Genomic DNA, 23,039 nt, shown 5'->3' with positions numbered 1-23,039 from the left:
GGCCCTGGGCAGAAGGCCTGTGCTGTGTGGAAGCTCAGAGCTGCCCGTGAGGGGTAGGGGTGCCCTCGGACAACCGAGAGAACACCGGCACCAGACCCTCTCTGACCTGGCCTTGAAACCTTCCCAGCGTCACAGATGAGTAACTCCCACCAGGCTGACTCCAGGGGCGAATGGATCAATAGGCGAGCAGCGAGAACGCTGCGGACATAGAGTTGCTTTGCAAAGTTTTCCTATGATTAGCACGTGGGTGTTGGGGGTTAGTCAAACCCTGTTGTACCTGAATACTTGAAGGGTACACAATCCCTGCGCACATTCGGGGTGCCCCGGTTTGGCTGGAACACCTCATGCACATAAATACCCATTTACCCGTGTAGTTCTAGCCTTTGCATCCCAGCCCCTCTCCTCAGTCGGCACGGGCCACTTGCAGATTTTCATAACACAGTACATGGCACGCACCACTGCCAAGAAGGCATTTTCCATACTGTTACACCCCTCCCCAGTATGCTCTTACCACCTCAGCAGGAGACGTGCATCCTAACTTTGTGCTGAAGTCCAAGAAGAGCAGAACTGCACATAACACTCCTGCCTGTATTTTACAGGCTCATTTTCAGACCATCAAACACTGCATTCCTTCCTCCTAATGCCCTGGGCAGGAGATGTTCCTGCTCACTTTAACTGAATCGCCTCTGCTTTGTTCATAAATGCAGAGCACTTGTTTGGAGGCCTTGTGACTTAATAGCTGGGTGTTTTTTGGAGGGAGCTTGTTCTACTATGTGAAATTGGGCTAAAAATTAAACTTTTTTCTCCAGTTATTAAGGAACTGACAGCTTTATTCAACACACAAGGACTCCTCTGGCATTTGTTCCGGCATTACCAAACCGCTTCCAATTTACACAGGCCTGGCTTTGCTGTTGAAAACCGCCTGTTACGGTGCAGGGCAGTGGATGGGCTCCAACACGGCACTTCCAGGGAGCACAGCCAAGCAATAAGGACCTTTACGAGACACATTTCAACCTGTGCTGAAGTTGGACCACAAATTATTTTGCTCCCACTCTTAATCAAGACCAAAAAAGGAAAAGAAGTTTTCCTTCATGTGAATCAGCCCAAGCAATTAAGCTCTCCAGTTCTCAGAAAGCAACTGGTCATGTATTTAAATACATATTTGTGCCTTTTACAGCTTTTTTCCTTTTTCTTCTTTAAGATTAGTATCTCTAACTGAAAAGTTGCTTCATGCACGGTTAAAAACCATTTGCTTTCTTAAGGACAAGCAGAGCCAAGTGGAACACCTGGTAATTTCAAACCTTTTCCTTATCTGCCAGGATGCTTTGCTTTGGGCAATGTCCAAACACACCTCTCCCACCACCAGCTGCAGGTTTTTTTCCCCCCTAAATCAGCCAACAGCATCAAGCCAGTCTTAGCGTGTGCTGCCTGCATCCACAGCAGTCATGATTGGTCCCTGGGGACAACACTTGCATTTCCCAGCCCCCTCCGCGCCAGATTCCAGAGAGTGGGAAAAGGACGCAAATCCCCGCTGAGGGTGGCATTGGTGGGAGGCTACATACGCCACTGCCAGCCCACACTCACTGCCTACATGTTGCCTCTTGAGCCTACTGACGTCCCTCATGGCCACAGCAGACCCATAATAGTGTGATCCAGGCTGCCATGGAGCCGTAAACACAATCCCATAAATTGTGCTTCTCAGGGAAGCCAACTGTCCTACTCCCTCCTGCACTGACATCTCATGGTCAAGAGTCTGCTGGTTCAAGGGTGTTTGTGTGTCTGAAAAGCTGTTTCCCCCAGCCCTCTGAGTTACTGGGTCTGAAGAGATACATACCTCCGTCAGGCACAGCCCTTCTGCCCACACAGTTACGGATCTTGGATCTATAGATCTGAAGCAGTTTCCAGCATCACTTAATCTGTTCCTCATTAAATTCTTTGGCATTTACTATTAGCTTTTCTTTCTCTGCATGGAAATAAACCAGAACACAGAAAATATGCTAAATATGCCCAAGGCACTAAAGAAGCCTTGTGCAACCTGTTCTAGAGAAATACAAAGTCAGAAACATGTTGTTGTTGCACTCTCACTTACAGAAGTGGGAAATGGGAACATTTGCTTTTCTTGAAGGATTCCACCACCCCAAAAATTCCCAACACACCTTTTACATGATACAGTAGCAGCATCTTTGGTGGCCATGGATGGCTACTTCACTTATAAAGTCCTCAGTCCTGGGGTGCCACTGCATAACACCAACAGCCAGGGGAAACGGCAGCCCATTGGCAAGACATTCACACCTGCAGCAGTCCAGAACAAATGTCAGGGGGGGGGGGGGGGGCCTGAGGAGCAATGGGCACACATCAGGTCCTGTGTTGGAGAGGACAGGGCCTCCATGTAGCCCAGTTTGGCCAGGGCAACGCTGGCCAGGCTCTGTCCCAGCATCCAAACGTTTTTGTGGCATTATCTGCCCTGGGTTTGGGCAGGATGGGATTTTCCCATCCCTCAGAAACCGTGGCCCTGGGAGCCAGCCCCCTCCTAATGCCCCAGCCAGGGAGATGGACCTCAGCCCATGTGCTGTCACCCTGCCACAAGCAGTGCGTGAGGCACGGCCAGGAGTGTGCCTCTTGCTTTTCTTCAGGTGACCACCTGAGGGCAGGCTGAGGCCTCGTCCAGCCTTCAGTTTTCTAAAAATAAGCAGGAAAATTGGATAAAAGGCAGCATGATTTCAGTAAAGATGAATCATGCCAAACTAGCCAGCTGCTTTGTTAAGCCTAACATAACTCTGGGCAAAAAAAGCATTGAGCTAGCCTCTTTCAAATACCACTTCCCAGCTTGCAGCCTAGACATTATAAAATCATTCTCAGCAAGTACTTCCCTGGGGTTATTTATATGACTGTGAATCAGGCAGCGACCAGAAGCCCCAGGATCTGCGACCTCTATCATAACAACGGAGCCTTGCATTGCCCGCCCTGCCAGGCCTGCGGTCCCCGCACGCTGCAAGGCAGCACACAGCCACCTTGGGCAGCAAAGCTATCACAGGGCACCAGACCCACCCAGAATTCAGGTGGCTCATTCATGCATGAAATTACAGCCAACCTTTGACTTCAGGCCCAGTTCAGAAAGCACGGAACTTCTCGCTACAGTGAGTGGATCTAAGTTTAGCAACTAACTGACTGTTTACCACTTCTGTATTGCAAACCCCAGTTCTCACGTGTCCCGTTAATATTTAAACTGCTGAGCACACCACTCTTTACACATACTTTTGCAGTTTTAAGAATATGCCAGTTGGAGGACAAGCGTGCTATGCTTCAGAAAGCCATGATGAGACTGTTTTCCTGGAAAAGCTGAGGTTCCCATTGAGACCAGTGGTGGGAGGAAGTATTTGCCGTCTACAGAGGAACACCAAGAGATGTGGAGTTGGTTAAGGCAACGCACACAAGCTAAGATGGAACCAGCAACCGCACCCCGGTCTCCCAGTTGCTAGCAGTACTCTCAGAACATGGTCATCCTGTCTCCATGACCACCATGATCCCAGTATGGGTCTTCCACAGCTGTTTTGTGTCCCCTCCCAATACGCCCCAGAGCTGGAGGCAGGGGCCTGGAGCAACCAACCCTGTGACACTTTGGCATATGTCAGCCCGACCGGCTGGGATGGGACAGCCACCCTGTTATTGCCACTCTGCATGCAGAGAGCACAGCGGGGATTTAGGCAGCCTAAGCAGACAGCTACAAGGAGCCAAAAATGGCAGGTGATGATCAGCGTAGTCCAGAGACTTGCTGTCCATTCTCCCCTCGTTGCTGCTGTGGAAGAAGGCAGCTGCAGCCACTTCAGGCACCTCAGAGGGGACCAGGTCCACCAAGGAGCTCAGCTGTTGACAATGACACGGTCCCATTGCTTCCATGGGGAAATGCAGCTTTACATCAGATGAAGATGTAGCTTGCTGCCACATCAGTGATTTTCTCACTAATGACTTCTTCCTCCCATTTGTGCCAAGCCCACATTTTTTTTCTCCCACCTGCCTTTGTGCTTACTTGCCCTTCTTACAAAGTTAAGAAAAAGATGGGAGAAAAAAAAAAATCTTTTCCTCAAGTAAATCTCTCACTGACCTAAATGCAAATTTGTTCAAGGAAATTCAGAGAGCTTTGATCCTGTGTGAGTGAGAGGGGAAAGGAGAAGAGAGCAGACTCTGCTGCTATCGGAATGGATCTTTACTGCTGCGTAACCACTTGGCAGTGAAGCAAAAGCCACGGGAGTTTAAAGAGGAAGCTCAGCCAAAGGTCACCTGGCTGTCCTAGGTGCTTGTTATCAGAGCCTTGAAAAGAAGGAAGAACGAGCTCATTATAGCAACAACTGGAAAAGGCTGAAAAGACTGGGAGAGCCCGTCACCCCTCCTCAGCACACAGCATGCAGGGGTGCTTTGCTGTTGGAAAGCAAAGGGTCAGCAGAGCCCAGGCTCTGGAGCTGCTTAGGCCACTAAGAGAAAATTTGTCTGTCTCAGATCCAAAGCATCCGCTAGGCAGAGAGCCAGAAAGCGCCCTGTTAATTGCAATACCATATTTTATTTGCTGCCTTCTCTATGCAGGTGTTTTGTACTACTTCCACTGCTCATCCATATGGCTGAAGTGGAGAGGAGAAGGGTAACAAGGGGACAGAGACATACAGACACCAGGACATATCCTGGAGCACTGGAGGAATACACTGCTATTCCCTGTGTGAAGCTGTACAGTTCTTCAGCCATCCAAGAGAGGTGGAGGGAAGGGAGCTCACACACACCTACGGTTTCCAGAACTGGTCCAAAGGAGGAGAAAGATTCAGGAGCAAGAAATCCTGGCAAGCTGGATCCAGCCAGAATCCCATCAGCAGCTCTCTGGGCACTTATGTTGGTTCTAATGTCTTAAGCCACTCTAAGATCTTCAAATCTGTTACATGAATGTAGATCAAAACCACCTTTAAAGTATTTCCCAGTAAGAGGTGGCCCCAGCTCTGCTAATCTTGCTGACCAAGGGCAGGTGGCTACTTTCAGTCCCTGAAATTTGTCTCCTATTACCTGCAGGGGTGAGCGGAGTTCAGACTTCACTGAACTCATGATTGCATCAACCCAGAACTAAAGTGCACGGAGACTGGTGCTAGGAAAATGCTAGCTGAGTTCACAGGAGTGAAGCTGAGACCTCTGGAACATGGAGTTCCCCATTTGTGGGGCACGTGCCCAGCGTCCGCAGCCAGCAGAGACATTGCCGCACAGACCCTGGCACTGGGGCAGGCCTGGCTGGAGCAGGAGATGCTGCACAGTCCAGCACCACCCACCTAATAAACCAGAAAGGTGTTAGCAGCCTGAAGGTTGCTAGAGGAGCCTGCTTCCTGTTCTTCATATCTCTCCATTAGGCTGCTTTCCAATAACATTGGTCACTGGGCCTATAATCTTGTCAGAAATCTTTCCACACAAAGTATTACATGGGAAAAGCCAAAAGGATCCACACTTGGCCACGCCGAGAGCAGAGCGGGCAGGAGGATGTCGACCTTTCTAGAGAAACTCCTGTTGCCAGCGCTGTTTGGCCAGCACAGGCAAGCACATGACCATCTGGTCCTTCTTCTAATGCTCTACGCTCCCAGTGGCCTTGCATCTCCTGAAGACCCAGGGTGGCCATCTGCTCTCCTTTCCACACCGTTCCTGCATTGCTGCAGAGAGGAGTGGGGGATCAACGTGACCAGGGCAGACCACAGAAGAAAACCAAGTATCTGTTGCATTTGCTGATTTGCTGCCTTTACATCCTCAAGGGAAAGATGCATCTGTTTGCAAAAAGTCAGCACAGCCCTGCTTCCAACCAGCATTAACTCTGTGGCATCCACCTAACCATTTCCCCTCCAGCTGCTTTCCCCTCTCTGAACAGCTTGTACAGTTACTAAAGCCAGACCCTTCTGCATTGAATTTAACTGCGTGAGAGGACACACTCCTCTGTATTTCCAAGCCAGTTCAAGGCAGACAGAAGCAGAGAGGTGGGGCAGCCCATCGCCCGCCACCCAAACCAGTTGCTTCTTTGCACAGATCATTTCCCCTTCCACCATCTCATGCTCAGAGAGAGAAAAGAGGTGCCTGGCTGCTTTTTTGTGCCATGCCAACAGGAGCTCAGCCTTTGCTGGACCTCCTGGCACTACCATGACATTGCCACATGTTTGTGCTGGGATGTCTGTCTTGCTAAGACCATTAAAGGGCAAGTGAGAACATTAAAGCCACAGTGTTTTTCACTGTCCAAACAGGACAGGACAACTGTAAAAGGTTTATTGTTCAAACAGTTTATTATCAACTCTGTGTGGCTCCATTTATTGCTAACTCTGTTAGACTCTATTTCTTACTAACTCTGAGACCTTATTTATTCCCAATGCTGTTGGGCTCTATTCACTCTGTAGTGACTTCCTCCTCTCTCTCTACCGTGTGCCACGCTAGGTCCAGCCCCATCACCTGCAGCTGCAGCGTTGGTGGTGCAGGCGCAGGTGGGGCAACGTGGGGCTGTTGGGCTTTGGCCATGGGCTAGCATTGGCACATGGAAAATGGGAAAGCCCAGCCCTGGTGCCAAAGGTGGCAGCCGTGGTGCAAGAGGTGCAGCCTGGTGTGGTGCTGGAGCAGCACGCTGGAGGCCAGCTGGGGCCTGGCTTCTGGGTGGTGGTGGTGCCTAGGATGGGGGGTGGCCCAGAAGCTCTCCCTGCCTGCTGCTCCAGCAGGGTCAATAAGTAGGGGGCAGCTGCCTGGGAAGGGGTTTGGGCACTGTCAAGGCTGGGAGGTGCTTTAGCCCAGCGCTTTGTCGGTGGGGCCTTCCGAGGGGGAGATACCAGTATGTCCTGCAGTGGAGTTGGTGCAAACGCCTCCTGCACCCCAGCAGTGGCTCCCCGCACAGGCTGAAGACCTTGGTGGCTTTCCTCCAGCTCTGCATCCAGGCATGGTGCAGCCGAGGCTCTGCTTTTGCATCCCACTCTTGGCTTGCACCTTGCCAGCAGCTGGAGATGGTCCCTCTTAAAGTTGGGGCTATAATAGAAACATAAGAAGCTAAACAATGCAAAGAAGAGTTCAAGCAGTTTAAGCCTGGAAACCACAAATATATGAGAACTAAGACTTTTAATTGCAAAAGCCAAACTTAGGTATCGAAAAGGACTCTCAGGGGCATTGGAAACCTCAACCTTGGGCTGTCTCAAACATTACAATATGGTTCTGTCAAGTCATAACCAGCCCTGGGTTTTCACCTGAGAAATGCCCCGAGAAAGAAATGAAGGTGAGGAGATTTATGGCCATCTCCATCTCCTCTGTTGCCAAGGCTTATTCGGTTTGAACATCAGTGTCTCCCACCAGCTCCTGTGCATAGGAATTGATGTACCTTTCTAGGAGAAGGAGCAGCTGCTGCTCCTGCTGGAAATTCATCCCTGGAGTTAGACAAATCAGATGCCTCTCGCAGTTCATGCAGCCTATGGAGGATGAGCTGACGATGAAAACTTCCCATGCGCTCCATTTCAAAAACTCTCCCAAGTCCTCCTCTTGCCAGCATTTCCCTCTTGAACATTTCCTCATTGATGGCAACGATGACTCCATTATCAACCCATAGAATGGACTGAAACTTGTTGCTGCAGGCAATTTTCCAGAGCTGCTTTAGAAAGGAGAAGTCTTCGGTTTTGCCAGCATTCTCGGATGAAGCCGGAGTGTCCCTTGCAGTAGTGCTGTCATCACTCCAAGCTTGGAAAGACCCTTCTTCCATTATTGCTCCTACAGCAGCTTGATCATCCCACCCTGGAGAGGCAGGAGAAGCTAAGCCTGACGACTCCCCCAGCTCATCCAAAGAAGAGGAGGAGATTGCAGCTGTTGACAACTCCCTTTGAGACCATCCAGTCTCATTTGGGCTCGAGCTTTCTTCAGTAACCATCGCTCTGGCTAGCCAGGCTTGGTCCTGCCAGACACCAAAGGCCAACTGCAGGTTCCCATGGGACATTCTTAAACATCACCGTGGTGCCTGTGCCACATGGCGGTGACATTGCCTGTGCCCTGGCAGAGGAGAGCAGCCAGAGGAGACATTGCTGAAGAGCACTTGTTGCTTTTCACTCCCAGAGCCACCGGTGGTGGGACTCCAGAGCCCACAAGTCAGTAAAGCTGTGTTGAATGGCTGCAGGCAATGAGAAGACTGCTGTGTCTGGTTGCATCCCTGAGTGGGTCTTCAGGGAGGAGCGGGGATGGCTGCAGTGTTGGGCATCCCAGTGCCCCTTTTTTGGGAAGTTTTCCAGCTGGGCACCTCTGATACCTGCAGAAATGTCCTTACAGTCTTTGCTGTGCTGGTGGCTCTTGAGCTCCTGCTTCACAGCCTTTGGCAGAGAGTGGGGAGCAGCAGGGCTGGGGCTGCAGCCAGCGCCCTGCGTGCTGGGTGTGTGGGGTCCCTCCTCATCCAGACGTTGCTTCACTTGCCCCATGTGTTACCCTGACTAGGTCCCTCCTGGCCCCCTTTATTTCCCTCTGCATTGTCCAGCGGTATGGCGAAATCCATTTCCCCAGCTGAATGAATGCAAGAAAATAGAAATCTCTGCCCATTTCTTCTCTAGACAGGGAAGGGCTCTCTGATTTGAAGAGCACTGCTTCTGCAAGGGAACAGGCATGCGCCCAGGCAATGCTTCCCTCCCAGATTTACACAGTCTCCCAGGGGCTGCTCTGTAGGATCATCTGGAAGTAAAGCACTACGAAGGCTGTGCAAAGGAAATGGAAGAAATGGGAGGTGTGCAACCCCCCCTTTCCTTGGCTTGGTTCCTCTGCTTCTCTTTGCTCTTTCAAATATAGGAATGAAAGCAACAGAATCAACCCTGCTCTGTAAAGCTTTTGAATCAACCCCCTCTGTACAGGATAAAGAGCTTTTTCTGTGAGGGAGAGGTCTGATCTCGAGAGCCCAGAAGTCAGTAAAGCTTGTTGAATGGCTGTAGGCAGTGAGAGGACCCTACTGTGTCCATTTCCACCCAGGAGTGAGTGTGTCTGCAGGGAGGAGCAGGGATGGGTGCAGCACTGGACACCCAGTGCCCCCATTTCTGAAGTATTTGTGATTCATTGGAGAAACATCTTACAAACTTTGGCTGCACATTCTTTAAAAACCAAGCAAACTACTCCCATGTCTGAACTACAGGACCACACAGCAGTAATTTCTAGTCTCCCCAGGCACTGCCAGTATTTTTTGCTCTAAGAGAAGTCTAATGGGCTTGTGAAAGATCATAGAATCGTTTAGATTGGAAAAGACCTTTAAGGTCATCAAGTCCAACCATTAACCCAGCACTGCCATCCCACCACTAAACCATGTCCCTAAGCACCTCATCTACCCTTCTTTTAAATACCTCCAGGGATGGGGACTCAACCACCTCCCTGGGCAGCCCATTCCAGAGCCTGACAACCCTTTCTGTGAAGAAATTTTTCCTAATGTCTAACCTAAACCTGCCCTGGCACAACTTCAGACCATTTTCCCTCGTCATATTGTCCATTACCAGGGAGAAGAGGCCAACACCCACCTCACTACAGCCTCCTGTCAGGTAGTTGTAGAGGGTGATAAGGTCTCCCCTCAGCCTCCTCTTCTCCAGGTTGAACAACCCCAGTTCCCTCAGCCACTTCTCGTAAGACTTGTGCTCTAGACTCCTCCCCAGCTTTGTGGCTCTCCTCTGGACATGTTCCAGCAATGCAACATCTTTCTTGTAGTGAGGGGCCCAAAACTGAACACAGTATTTCGGGTGTAGCCTCACCAGCACTGAGTACAGGGGCATGATCACTTCCCTACTCCTGCTGGCCACACTATTCCTTATACAAGCCACGATGCCATTGGCCTTTTCAGCCACCTGGGCACACTGCTGGCTCACATTCAGCCGGCTGTCAACCAGTACTCCCAGGTCTTTCTGCCATGCAGCTTTCCAGCTGCTCTTCCCCACACTTGTAGCGCTGCATGGGGTTGTTGTGACCCAAGTGCAGGACCCAGCACTTGGCCTTGTTGAACCTCATACAGTTGGTCTCAGCCCATCGATCCAGCCTGTCCAGGTCCCTCTGCAGAGCCCTCCTCCCCTCAAGCAGATCAATACTACCACCCAGTTTGGTGTCATCTGCAAACTTACTGAGGGTGCACTCAGTCCCCTTGTCCAGGTCATTGATAAAGACATTAAACAGATCTTTCTTCCTTCTGAGCTGCATGGCCACTTTCAGAGGAGCCAGCACACCAGGACAGTCAAGCTGTCCCTGATATGGGTTGTCATAAACTTTGTCACAGCCACCAGGCACCCTCATGCTCCAGGCATGTGCTGCTGTGACGTGCTCTGACCTTTCAGTGCATTCCCTCCCCGGCTATGACTGCATTGTGCCCTTCATCCTTTGGCTTCTCTAGCCCTGGAGAAGTTTAACTGGGAGGAAGATGTTTTACCTCTTGTTTCTTATCTTTCACGAGGAAGGGAAGGCATTGCATGAAGAAATGTGCCCTGAAATACCCTCTGGATTTGAAGAGCTGGCAACAGTTTTTCCTGAGACAGCTTTACATGTTCAACATAGGCTATACTGACCCAATGCACCAGGCACAACCAGAATACTGATAAAGCTCCATCAGGCCAGCATTTAAAGGTCTGTAAACAAGAACTCCTCATATGCCCTGAGATTTTTTCCTGCAGCTGGAAAAGCTCCCTGGTAGCAAACTAACCTTTCAAAAGGGGCTATGAATACTTCCGCCAAGCAAGAGCAGTGGGTTTCCCCCTTGTTGAAACACATTTTGCATGGTATAAACCCTCTTCATGCCAGCAGGACTAGTGGAAAGGACCCGACAGTATCTGACCTCCTGCTTCTCTCGCAGCCCCATGTGAGGCAGGTTGGCTGCAGCATTTTAAGAGTTCTGTAACAGGAAGGGACTATTTCTAAGGTGACATAGACCCAGCAGGCAGCTAAGAGCCCAGAACAACCCCTGAGCTCAGGCATTAGCAGTCCCAGGTTACTGCTCTCTAACAGTCTGTTCTAACCGTTGCCTAAGTTTGGAAACAGTGCTAAAAGCAGGCTTGCTACTATCATGCCAATGAACAAAGAGCTTGTTGACAGAGGGAGATTCACCAGCAGCAGGACAAGGGAGCAGCACAAACATTACTGTGCAGTATTTCCTGGATAGAATGGTTTATATCTAAGCAAGAGTCCTTCAAAATGCTGTAATAGAGCTTTAATACTGCATTAAGTGCTGGGAAATGGAAGGAGCAGAGGGTATTTCACTATCTAGCTTCAGAGTTTTGCAAATGGATGCAAATCCTCCACCAAAAACACAGACTCAACTAACAAGCCAGTTCCTAATGCATTCTGACCCTTGAAAAGTGTCTCATTATGGACTGAATACAGCTTTTGGCTTCCACTTTATCTCTGGAAAATTCTCAGCAATTTAGGCTTGCTCTGAGGGTGAAGTTCACCAAGTGTTCACACAAGCCAAGGAACAGCAAGCAACGTGCACTTGCTGGCAGCAGGGCAAACCCTTCCGGGTGGACAGCCAGGACCCAGTGACTGCAGCAACCTCTCCCATCTCTATCTTCAGGAAGTGACTCATTCCATTTTCTCCTGTGAAAGCAGAAAGGGGAAGAAAGGAGCTGATTGTCACAGGAAGACTGACAAGTCAAAAAAAAAAAAAAAAAAGGCACTACAGCTGCAGTGAGTTTGAGATGTGCTGCTCTGAGTCATCCTGAGGTATAGGAGAAGCCACTGTCCCCTGCAGCACCTCAGACCTTCTCAGAAGAATTTACTTCCCACAAGTCACCCAGCCCTGCGCTTCTTGGTCAGGTTTACTCCCTCTTGGAGAGCAGACACATTCCTCTGCCTTTCAGCTCAATGCCAGATGCACAACACGCCTGATTGATAGATAAACCAAGCCCTATCAAGACTAAGAGCATTCTTGTCTATCACTGTACCTTGACCCACTGTATGAGATCTTTTTTATCAACTCCTAGAGATGTGGGAAGCAGCTGGAACCCAAGATCCATGAGAGGAAGGGATAGTGTTTCAGGCGTCTCAAAAATAGAAAGATCAGAAAGGTTAGGCTCAAACCTAGTGAGGCAGACAAAGCCCATAACCCTTGCCAGGAGGATGAGCAATGCAAACAGTTGGTGCCTGTATCTGAAGGAGAGATTTTTTTTTTCCCCCAGTCACAGCAGAGGAATGTGTTTTAAGTAGCTGGCTTTTGGCCTTCCGTTTTGTTTACTCTTCCAAAGACAAAACCAAAAGTGACGCCATACCCCACTTTGTTGAAGCACAGAAGGAAGCATCTGGGAAGAGGAAGCAGAACATGACAAAGTCCAGACCAGCCTAAAGAGAGACACGCACAAACCCTCCTGCTCATGAGTATGTGAATATTTATCTACACAGCCTGCTCCCACAGCCAAATGGAAAATACCTGCTGGGCTTTGGGATGCTCCAAGCAGCCAGGAGGAGAACAGGGGGAATATCACACCCAATTGCTCCTCAGGGGTTGCTTGGTTTCTTGAATAACCACTGCTGCACAGAAGAACCAGACCCTCAGCTGATGTGAGCAGGCTCCACAGCCTCCACCACAGCTGCATTTATACTTACACCAGTTCAAGAGCCACATGGCTACCACCCCGTTTTCAAGCTTGTGGTAACTTTTATCCTGTGCAAGTAGAAGCAGAAGAACAGAATGAGGAAGTGATCCACTGAAACTTGTCCTGTGTGAGGAACTTCCCTGGAGAACCAGCGCGAGAAAGGCGCTGCCTGCTCAGAGAAGTGCCACACTAAACCAGGTGCTGGAGAATGGCCAAGCACTGGTTCAAGCTGAGTGCTTTGTTCACAGACAACAGTACCTCTGCCAAGTGTGGGCAGTGCCTGAACACTTATAATTAGAGCTGAGGTGTCAGGGCAGTTGTTTCCAACTCCTGTTATTTTTATCATGTGTCTTTCAGTATATTCACCTGAAGAGAGCCAGTGTCCTAGGAGAACTTCATGCTAACGCATCCAGTGTTTTGTTTTCCTAATTAAGCAGAATGGACCTCATCACAAACCTAGGTGCACCACAAAGGCTTGTAACTAGAAGGCAGAGGGGAATGACCCCACTGGCTAAGTCAACTTCTTGAACAATTAGGGTTGGCAGTATTTAATTCTGTCAAATGACTCCAAAGGCAATTTTTCTAATTAGCAAACATTTATTAGATATTGCAGAGGTACAGTAAGGCAGTAAGGGACTGGCACAGAGAGGGATAGGCTATTTCATCTGCAACTGCCTTGACCTTCAGGGAAAAAACCCTCCAGCATAACATAGTTGCCATAAATACTTACACTATGACAAAAGATGTCAGAGATGCAAGCTGTTGACATTACAGGATACTTGGCCAAAATGAAACCTTACACCTTTCAAACTGTGAGCTGTATAAGACCGGCAAGTTTTAGGACAGCATGATATGCTATCCTAGATTTTAGAGGGCAGGAAAGTGCAGCTGACATTGAACACACAATACTAATTTCTTTGAAGGAAGTTAATTTCCAAATGATACAGAACTGTATCTCATTGACAAATTCTGGATCTAAACCAAGCAAGTTCATAAAAGGGTTAAGACAGTTCAATGCAGAATGGGTTCACCAGCACTCTTATGTCCTGGGCTGTGTCCTCTGGGTCAGGAGATTGCCAGGAGCATAGTGCACACCAGCATCTTCCCTTAGTGCCTGCTGCTAGCGGGATGGACATTTGGTCTGACTTGCTTGTCATGTACAGTCAGCCAAGGCTCAATTTTGTTTGCACAAAACAAAGCCTCCTCGCCTGGTGGCGTGGGATTTGAGAGGATTGTTTCTCAAACTGTCTCATGAATTTATTTCTTCCTTCTGTCTCTTGTGAGCATGAGCAGAAGACAGGCCATCATCTCCAAAGAGGGCAGACACCTCCACACAGGGCTGCTCTGCTTCTTGTTTGTAAAGTATTACAACACACTGTGCAAACAAACAGCCTAACCTCGGATGAAACAGACAGATTAATCCCATGCATGGGATTAGTCACCCTGATGTTGCAATCATTGGTGTCATGGATAAAAACGACCCCAAGAAGAGGAGTATGACAATCTTCCATCACAGCTTATTTACATTAATTATAAACAAAGACTCCCAACTCTCTTGTGCTAGCCCCACAAGTACTTGCACCTACCTGTTGTCTGTTATCTTAGCTCAGGACTATGCTAGAGCAGATTTTCTGCCACACCTCTGGAGAGGGCTGTCCTATTCTTACAGCTTCAACCAAACAGCAAAAGCATGATTTTACTGCAACTGCTTTATACACATTTCTTACACAGTTACAGGAACAATTCCTTGCTGCTATAAAGATGTGCCCTTGTCACACCTCCAGATGACATAATTATAAGCTAAAGGCTCTTGGTGCCAACAACACTTAAGCTCCTACATAGGTGAATGTCCTTGTTCAGTGTGGTACAGCACCAAACACTGCCCCTAAGCTGAGCCATGATCGCTACTGAGCTGGTGATATTAGCACTCAGTTTCATTGCTCTGGGCTTAGACCATGGAGAGGAGGCTTTAGCATTACAAAAAAATCACTAGTAAACTCATTAAATTATCTTAAGTTAAACATATTTTTTATATAACCCCTCTCCTTCCCAAATGAAATACAGCTGTGCAGATGCGATGCACTTACAGCTTTTGACCTAATGCTTTTACGCAGTAGAGGAGGTGGAAAGTAGATACAAAGCCCACGCATGCTAAACCACCATTGCAGGAGGAAAATCAATCCCCTTACATAGCAAAAGCAGCCACAGAGAGTCAGGTCATTGGGCTAAAGCAATTGGTTGGGTGGACAAACCGAGATATCCGACTGGTTTTCTTAGGAGTGGGTGACTGCTTACACAGATTGTAAAACTACTCTTATTTCTGCTCTGCAAACACAGCCTGATGTCCAAACACCAGTGCCTGTAATAGCATCACGCCGTATTGATACTGTTTGCCTGCATTTTGCAAATAAACAAATAATGACTCATAACCAACGGACCTGGAGAAACCCAGGGCAGGGGTTATAACACAGGCTAAGTCATCACCTTCTCATTTGTCCAAAGATACCATCATGCATAATGGGACCGACTGCAGCACGGCAACTCCAGAGAGGGCCAAATCCTCCTGCCCGTGCTTGCTGCAAGTAGCACCTTGCCCAAGGCAGAGTCCCGCAGCAGCACACGTTGGCTCCGGCAGCTCAGTGGCATTCAGTCTAACTGGCAACAGCCACACTGGCCTGGCAGGATATCCCACAAAGGTGGACGTTCATTCTATGCCCTCACCCAGAAGCACCTCTTCCCCCAAGTGCTATGTGTGCCATCTCACCCTCCAGATAGCTACACTGAATTAGTACTGGGCAAGTGAAAAAAAAACAAATACAGAAGATACTAGAGAGAAATTAATGTTTAGCCTTTGTCTGCCTTACACTACTGGCAAGTAGTTGCAGGCAATCCAGAATTTTTTTCCACTCACTTGGTTTCTAATTTGCGAGCAACTTTGTTTCCTCTGCCATGCAAGGAGCTCCATCATAGCAGACCTAGGAAAACTTGGTCCCTCGTTGATTTAGTATTTGGAAAATGAGATTCTGCATGTTTGGGTCTTTTTTCCCTCATGGCTGCTATGGTTCGAGTCTGCTACAGCCTCTTTCTTGGTCAGTGCATTTTAAGGTCTCTATCCACTGGCTATGTGGTTTCAGAGATCCCTTAGGGACCTTTAGAAGCTTTACTGTTCTTTGAGCTTTTCACTGAACTGAAGCATGGCCACCACATTCAAAGCCGCTGGCAGGCAGTCAGCACAACCACAGCACAACCGCGTGCCATCATGAAGTTCAGCTTAAAACAAATGGAAAAGGAAGCCAATAACACAAGAGAATTGCAATACCAAATCTAAAAAGGCATCAAATCAGAAAATTGTTGTTTATAGCCTCATCTCTTCAATTTCCAAAGATATAGCCTGAACCTCCAAACCAAAAATCTTCAACAGTCATGGCCTAGCTACCAGATCTTCAGCCCTGAATGCCCAGACAGTAGGGAAGCTCTTTGGTCCAAATCTGGAGTCTTGCTCTTCTCTCACAAACAGCAGCCAGCCACAACTGCCTAGCATAAACCCTCCTGTCACAAGAGGAGAGTCAGTCCTTTATCCTTGCAGCCCATCACCCTGCAGGACTGCCTGGTACCACAGAAGAAGCAGTAGCTATATATAAATGGATGGCTGATTCATGCTGGGACACTGGTCTATTTTCTTGTCCCCCCAAACACAATCTCACCCAGCACAAGAGAGCTGTAAAGCCAGTTCCCTGTGCGGTCCCACTCCGAGCTGCAGTGGCCATAGTGGGCTGAGCAACCAGAGACATCAGTGGAGGTTGTGATCCTTAAGGCTTTGTCTGGTTGTAATTAAGCCATCTCCTTCTTGATGAAGCCTTTGTAGGGAGGGTATCCTGCCTGCTTTACTTGGCAGTGTCTGAAAACATGTGAGCAAGGGCGCAGTGTGGGGACAGGGGCTAGGATCTGCTTGCAGGCTGCAGAAGGAAGAGCTGAGCCATGCTAAAACCATCAGTTTGAGCTTCCAGTGACTTCACCATGCCTCCTCACCTCCCTCAACATGCATCCAGAGGTGCAGTGTCATCTCCACGTCCCTCCTCTCTCGCCTGGCAGGGCACAGCTGTGTTCCTCACTCCCATCCTGGGCAGCCGAGGTCTGGGCTGAGGTCACTGCACCACTCTAGAGGTGGAAACCAGGACCTGAGCACTGGAAGGGTGAGGGGTATGCAGGAAAGAACAACCCCAGGTTGTGGGAAACTCACTGCAGCACAAACAGCCAAGGTGTTTTACCCCTTCAAGCACACTCTACTTTGAGATTAATTAAAATAAAGGCTCTTTCATTCACAGGGCAACTGAAGCTTGCAAGACAAGTAACTTGGTGGGACAGCTACTCACTAGCAGCCCTGATACTATTCAAGACCCAGGCTGGTGTTTACTTTAAAGGCCCTCAATGTTCCAGTACAGCTCTTCCACTACCCACAATAGTTCAGCAACATCTGAGGCTACAGTAACCGTTAAACTGTTGTCCTGTGGCTTGGGTGAAGACATGCGTTAAAAAATATCAAGACTTATCTTGAGATGAGCTAAGCAAAGTTGAGCAAGTGGGAGATGTGCTCTTGCAACAGAAAGCTGTGCAGAGCCCCGGGCTAGGCAGAGTCTTGCCAACACTTCCATCTCAAGAAGTCAAGTCCAAGGGCTTCCTAACCTCATCTCTTATCCAGAGCAGCACCAGACACTTTCCAAGGAAGTGCAAGAACCCCAGCCTTCCTGCACAGGTCTCAACCTGCCCTACAATACCTCAGGACTGGTTTACGTCTGGACCACAACACCCTTTACTCCCTCAGGAAAGCATCACAGTTCATTACAACACCAGGTCGCCTTGCTTCCCATTTAAGAACTTGAGTTAAATGCTCCATCTTGCTAAATTCATGGCCTTACCAACTTCTGAAGGCAATGAAACACACACATGTAAGTAAACTCAGTTAATTAGTGGTTAAAATTATTTTTTCAGAGCCCAATCATCCTTTAGTTAAGTACCACAATTTCATGGGAACCAGCCCCAGAGGGGCCAGACATGTTGGGAACAGGAAGTTCTCCCCAGCTACCACAGAATATGTACCATTCCCGGGTAGCTATTTGTTGCCACCAATTCTGCTGGGAACAGCACTGTGCCCTGTGACACAGTGGATTCGATTTATAATAAAACCAAAAAGAGAAAAAATAGGGCAGCCTTGACAAGACCTGCTTGACTCACACCTGCTACTGAGTTTAATATTGTTGGAGAATTGCTCCACACAGGGAGCAATTTAGAAAAAGCTTGATGAGGAAAAGCTTGTGATGAGGAAAGCTCATCTGCTTTACTTTAGACCAGCTGCATGCCTGCCCAGGACAGATGCACTTGGCATGTATGTGGAGATGGCTCATACATACTGAAGGAGCAACTCATTCAATAACCACACATTTATGAGACAGTTTCTAATCAAACCCTTCCTCCAAGCAAAGATAACAGGAGATCCTCGATGTTCTCACCAGAAGTACATGACAGCTCCAGCACTCTGCTGTCTACAGCACACAGCAGCCTCAATGTGCAAGGACCCACCAAGCAAACATGACAATCCCAGCCTCAGGGCACCCGTCTCCTGTCTAACTTGGAAAATCTTGTGCTAGCAACTTACCCTAATCCTACACCTTGAGTAAGCCTTCCAAGCTGTCTGTGGTACACTGGCACATCGCATGGCAGTGCCTCCAGCTAAGATACACACGCCTGCTTGTCTGCTTTCTTAATGCTCTGCTCCGCGTGGGTGCACAAAGCATGGGAGATGTCTTTTTACTGTAGGTGAAAAAAATGTCATTCTGTTCAAAATTTCATTGCTGTATTGCTTCCTACACTGACTTCTCTGTGGATTACTGTGGTATGATGAGACAAGGAGGACTGTGTACCCTGGGGTTAGACAACTAATAAGCTACAAGCAACAGACCTTGCCCTAGGAAGCCACTGAGCTCTAGCTTGCACAAAACCAGTAGTTTAGAAGAGGGATCAGCAATCTTTCAGAAAAGGACACTCCGCAAGCCTCAGCAGCGCCAGCACTAGCACTCATGAGCAACCATCCACCACCAGTTGCTTTGTGTCCCGGCTCCCAACCCTGTTCCACATTGGTAGAGTCTGCCCAGATAGTGGGAGAATGTGTGATTCTCCTGGCAGGTGAACAAATGAGTTGGCACAGCCCCTAGGGAGGTTAAAAATAGAGAAGAAAGTTTTCTCACTGCTCAGCCTCACCAGGTTGGTGGGCCAGGAGTCAGAGATGACCTTTCATGTGCTGGCTAAGGATCAACAAGGCAGGGGAACTGCGATCTTCAGAGACATTTTCATATATTAAATAGAAACAACCAAGATCAAGATGCTGAACAGAGAGACAGTCCAGGCACAGCCAGATGTACATGCTTTATCTAGATAGCACAGCAGATGCTGGTTTAAAGTGAGGAACGATAGCTGCAGGAGACAAGCACATCTAAAAAAACAAAGCAAGCAGCTCTGCAAGAACGCGTATTCTGGGAAAAGATCAGTCGCACCTTCAAGCACAAGTCTGTGCCAGGAGCCTCCTGCAACTGGAGAGGCTTCACTCAGGCTTAGCAGTGGCGAATGCCGCAACAGCTCAAGTGCCCAGTGAGGGGTTGCTCAGCCAGCTCTGCTACAACGAGCAGGCACATAGCTATGAAGGGAACCCAAGGAGGGGACCCAGCAAACAGCAAAGTAGAGCCCTCTGCTCACTGCACAACCCACCTCCCCGTACACCTCTTCATTGCCAAGAACGAAGCATATTGAAATCTAATTTCCAAAATTAACAACTTAGGAGATCGTGTTGCCTCACCTTGATTACTAGTGAAGCCTGCGAGTGATTTCAGCTTGTCCTGTGAAGTGTGGCTGTCTCACAACCATCACATTCCTACACATTCTGAAGGAAAAGTGAAATCTCTCTGAGCAAGTAGAGAGGGGAGCCACATTTGTACTCCTGCTAAGGAAAGGGCTGCCTGCTGGCTGGCCAGCAAAGACACACTTCCCCAAGTGGGAAGTAGCCAGGGACAGGCTACCTCCAGCGCAACTGGTATTTAGGAAATTAGGGAGAAAAGTGAAGATAGTGAGGGTATTAAGAGTTACTGCATCAGAGGCAAGTCTGGGTGCTGACAGACTTCACCAAACCTGTTGTTCACAGAGCAATTCATCCCATGCTTAGGTTATAGTCAAGAGTTTACACTAAGGACTTTCTCTTTTCTCAGTGGGTATCACAGGGTGTCAGCTCTGGTACAAGCAAAGTGGAGCAGCCCCAGGGTAATGGCACTGGAATGGCACTGAGATGATTCTGGTTCAGGTCCCAATTTTACTTTCAGCATTCAGAGGCATTTGCTTGTTCTATATCCCCTTTTCACCCCCCGTGGGACAGTCTTGTCTCCCAGCAGGGACTGCTCCTCCAGCACGTATAGCACAGGTCTCTGCTGTGCAGACACATGACCACGGTATGACCAGCAGCAACAACCTCCTAAAACCAAGCCCAAAAAAGTCATTAAAGGACAAACTCCTGAGCACTGAAGTCAAGCCCCTATTGTCTACCTTAATGCACTGTTCCCCCATCACAGGGCACACTGGATCTGCTTGCTTTCAGGGTATCACACATCCCTCCAGCTGCAGTTTCCCCTCTCCGACTGCTCTGCCCAGGGTGGGAGGAAAAGGAACAAGCCACACTGCCTGTCACCTCCCCCAGGGCAACTTTCCCTGCTTTTCCAGAAAGAGCTGCTCAGTGGAGAGACCCTGCTAGATTTCTCCTACTTTTGAAATTGCTTTTTCTTTCCAGCTGATGATGACCTACATAATAAGCAGGTCACTGGAACACGAGAGATGCTTTCCGAGGCAGAGGAGAAAAGCCAAGCAGTTCCCCCGCTGTGTGCGCTTCTGAGGACAAAGTGAAGCGCTGTTTGCCAGGGGTCCCACTCAACAGCTTCCTTCATGCTCCTTCCTGTCTGAAATCAGTGGGAGCTGCTGGGATCCCACTGGGGACACAATCAGTCCCTGAGCAAAACATGGGGCTAGTTAAGGACCAGCTCCATGGGGGACCGAGAGGAGCTTCAGGAACATAACCCCCCCCTCACATGAACAGTAAACATGCCACGTGCAGCCCCTGTGCACAAGGCTGTGAACACACGTGATGGCCCAGCTGCATGAGATTCAATCCACCAGGCAAGGCGAGCTCTCATCAAACAAGCAGCAAAGGGAGGGAAGGAGAGAGCGGGAAGATGTAAAGGGACAAGTCTCCACCATGATCTCTGTGGTGCAACCCCTCCCCAGCTGAAGAAAGGATCTGGTTGTACAGGTCTGCACACCACAGGAATATGAGACCAAGTCATCCTCAGCTGGAACAGTGCCCTACCTGAAAATTTGGCAGGCAAGAAGAAGGGTTAGAAGAGCTTGAACTCAATTTACTTCTCAAGCTCTAGTCATTTCTGCTCCTTTATGGGGAGCATTCCTGAAGGCTTGCTACAATAAAGTACAAACTGGAAATGAGAAGGATTTGAGCAGCCAAGAGAAGAGAGACCCTGGGAATATCCCTTCAGCATCAGTATGGTTTAAGGTATGGTAGCATGGAACTAGACTTCTCAAGAGGTTGTCTCCAGCACCATCCTCTCTAATCTTGCAGCTGATCTCTCCCCATCTTCAGATCCCCCTCTCAAACGGGAGACAACACTGTGAAAGATACAGGCCAGCACACCTAATCCCCACACTGACTGGTGTGCTGAAAGCAGGAAGCGGCAAGCTACCCACCCGAGGGTAAGGCAAGAATCTATTAGAGAAATGAATGTAACATGATCCTGACTGGGGCTCAGGCAGGCCCAGAAGGATATACGGAGTGAGTAACCAGAGCAGAGAAGGGTAAGCTCTCTCAAACAGCCTGATGGCTCAGAGAGCTCCAGTAACAATAGTGCAAGCCTGGTAACTAGGTCACAGTTATGATCCTTAATTAATCCTGAATAGACCCCATCTGCCATGGGAAACATGACAGATAAGGTAGCTCATTAAGCTCAGAAGCAGGCCAGGGGTAATGCCAGACCTCAGCCTAGCCCCCAGAGGTTTGTGCACAAAATCCCATTTGGCAGGAGCAGCTGCTTTGCCCAGCCTGCTCTCTGCCAAACTTAGAGCCAGCAGATGCACCGGGCTCTCCCAATCTCCTCCAAGGAAGCTACGGCAGTCCAGAGCCTGTTCACTAGCCCCTGCCCACACCACACCGACATGGGATCAAAACCAGCCTGGGATAGGCAGACACGGGGCTCCAGCAGAGGAGCCATACCAAATCCTGCTAGACAGCTGAGCCCCAGCTCCCTGCACTGCGCTTTACCTGCAACCCTGCTCTTCTCCCCCACACCCACACCCCTCTGTGCTGGGGCGTGCTATCCCAACTCGCTTCTTCTCCTGACTCCTCCAGGAGAAGCTAAGAGATACCGGCTTCCCCACATGCGCTGCCTCAGCTTGCATAGAGGGTTAAATTAACATGCTGGGCTGGCAGTCGCAGCCCTGAGATACAGCTGCTGCAAAGGGGTATAAAGGCCAATGGAGAAAAGGGCCTGACATTGCAGCTGAAGTTAGAAGAGGTCATGTGCCATCAGGGCCAGGTTGTTCACTTGGCAAAGACCTGTCCCAGGCCATGACAACGGAGAGCCTATCTGGCAGCGGGGTGGCAGAGACCAGCTGAGGGCAACAGCATGGATGGCTGACACCTGGGAGGACAGCCCAGGTGCATGTGACCTGCCCTGGCCCCTACAGCTAGTTGTGTTTTGCACCTACACACGATCCCTACAAATGTCTTGATCTGCTTAAATCCACTGTTGACAAGGAGATAAGCTGAGATAATGTTGATTGAGTTTTCAAGCCCTGCTTCTGCTCCCTGAGCAATTAAAAAGCAGCCACCATCAGCAAAGACAGCAAAACCTAACAGGACTTCTGAGGACTCAGCATAGAGCAGGAGCATTAAAAATAGTTGTTTCAAAGGAGGGATGTATGACTAATAAGCCCTAAACTGACAATTGTTGGGAGATGGGGGCAGCTTAGTACTAAAGCCATGTCTCCAGGGACCCTTATTAAAGTGTCACTTGTGTTCACGACCACCCCCAAAGGCATTGTATTCAGCAACATGCACAACTGACAGCACACCAGGGGAGACACGACTCCATACAATTAAACCAGAACAAGTAGCAAGGTGAAAAGCTGCCAAGTAAACATAAAACAGTATTTCTAACCAAGGAAACTTTGAATAGCAGAGCAATCAAACTCCAAGCATACACACCATCACCATACACGTGCACTGTTCTCCCTCATCCAAGTGCAGCTGGGTGAGGGACTGCACCGCTGTGAGATCCTTCCATGAAAACTAGGTCACTGCCTATCAAGCCCAAGAGACAGCGCAAGGACTTTGGGAAGGATTTACTGAAATCACTTCTTCCAATTAAAACACAAGCT

General features: G+C 49.0%; 2 protein-coding genes across 2 annotated transcripts in view; both read right to left on the bottom strand.

Moving 5' to 3' along the window:
- The window catches only part of POC1A (POC1 centriolar protein A), a 62,720-nt gene extending 60,793 nt beyond the window's left edge, over window positions 1–1,927 (bottom strand). Inside the window, exon 1 of the mRNA XM_035894670.1 lies at window positions 1,835–1,927. Coding sequence (XP_035750563.1) covers window positions 1,835–1,927 — 93 coding nt within the window. The remainder of the gene's footprint in view (window positions 1–1,834) is intronic.
- Window positions 1,928–2,286: 359 nt separating this feature from the next.
- LOC118452320 (heat shock transcription factor, Y-linked-like) lies at window positions 2,287–8,049 on the bottom strand. The gene is made up of 3 exons (XM_035894669.1): window positions 7,527–8,049; window positions 6,885–7,071; window positions 2,287–2,292 (listed from the first exon to the last, which is right to left on the bottom strand). Exons 1-3 carry the CDS (start codon window positions 7,964–7,966, stop codon window positions 2,287–2,289), a joined length of 633 nt encoding a protein of 210 aa, XP_035750562.1. The 5' UTR covers window positions 7,967–8,049.
- Window positions 8,050–23,039: the final 14,990 nt, after the last annotated feature.

Source organism: Egretta garzetta, unplaced genomic scaffold, assembly GCF_000687185.1.
Source record: "Egretta garzetta isolate BGI_Z169 unplaced genomic scaffold, ASM68718v1 scaffold215, whole genome shotgun sequence".
Classification (NCBI taxonomy): domain Eukaryota; kingdom Metazoa; phylum Chordata; class Aves; order Pelecaniformes; family Ardeidae; genus Egretta; species Egretta garzetta.
The sequence above is the reverse complement of the archived record's forward strand: the minus strand, read 5'-3'. Positions and strand labels throughout refer to the sequence as shown.

What these genes read in the sequence shown, in the direction of transcription:
- LOC118452320 (XM_035894669.1), bottom strand. Translation starts at nt 7,966, where the DNA reads ATGTCCCATGGGAACCTGCAGTTGGCCTTTGGTGTCTGGCAGGACCAA. An exon ending in GAAATGTTCAAGAGGGAAAT is followed by an intron (nt 7,072 to 7,526) that starts GCTGGCAAGAGG and finishes TGTGGTTTCCAG; the next exon opens with GCTTAAACTGCTTGAACTCT.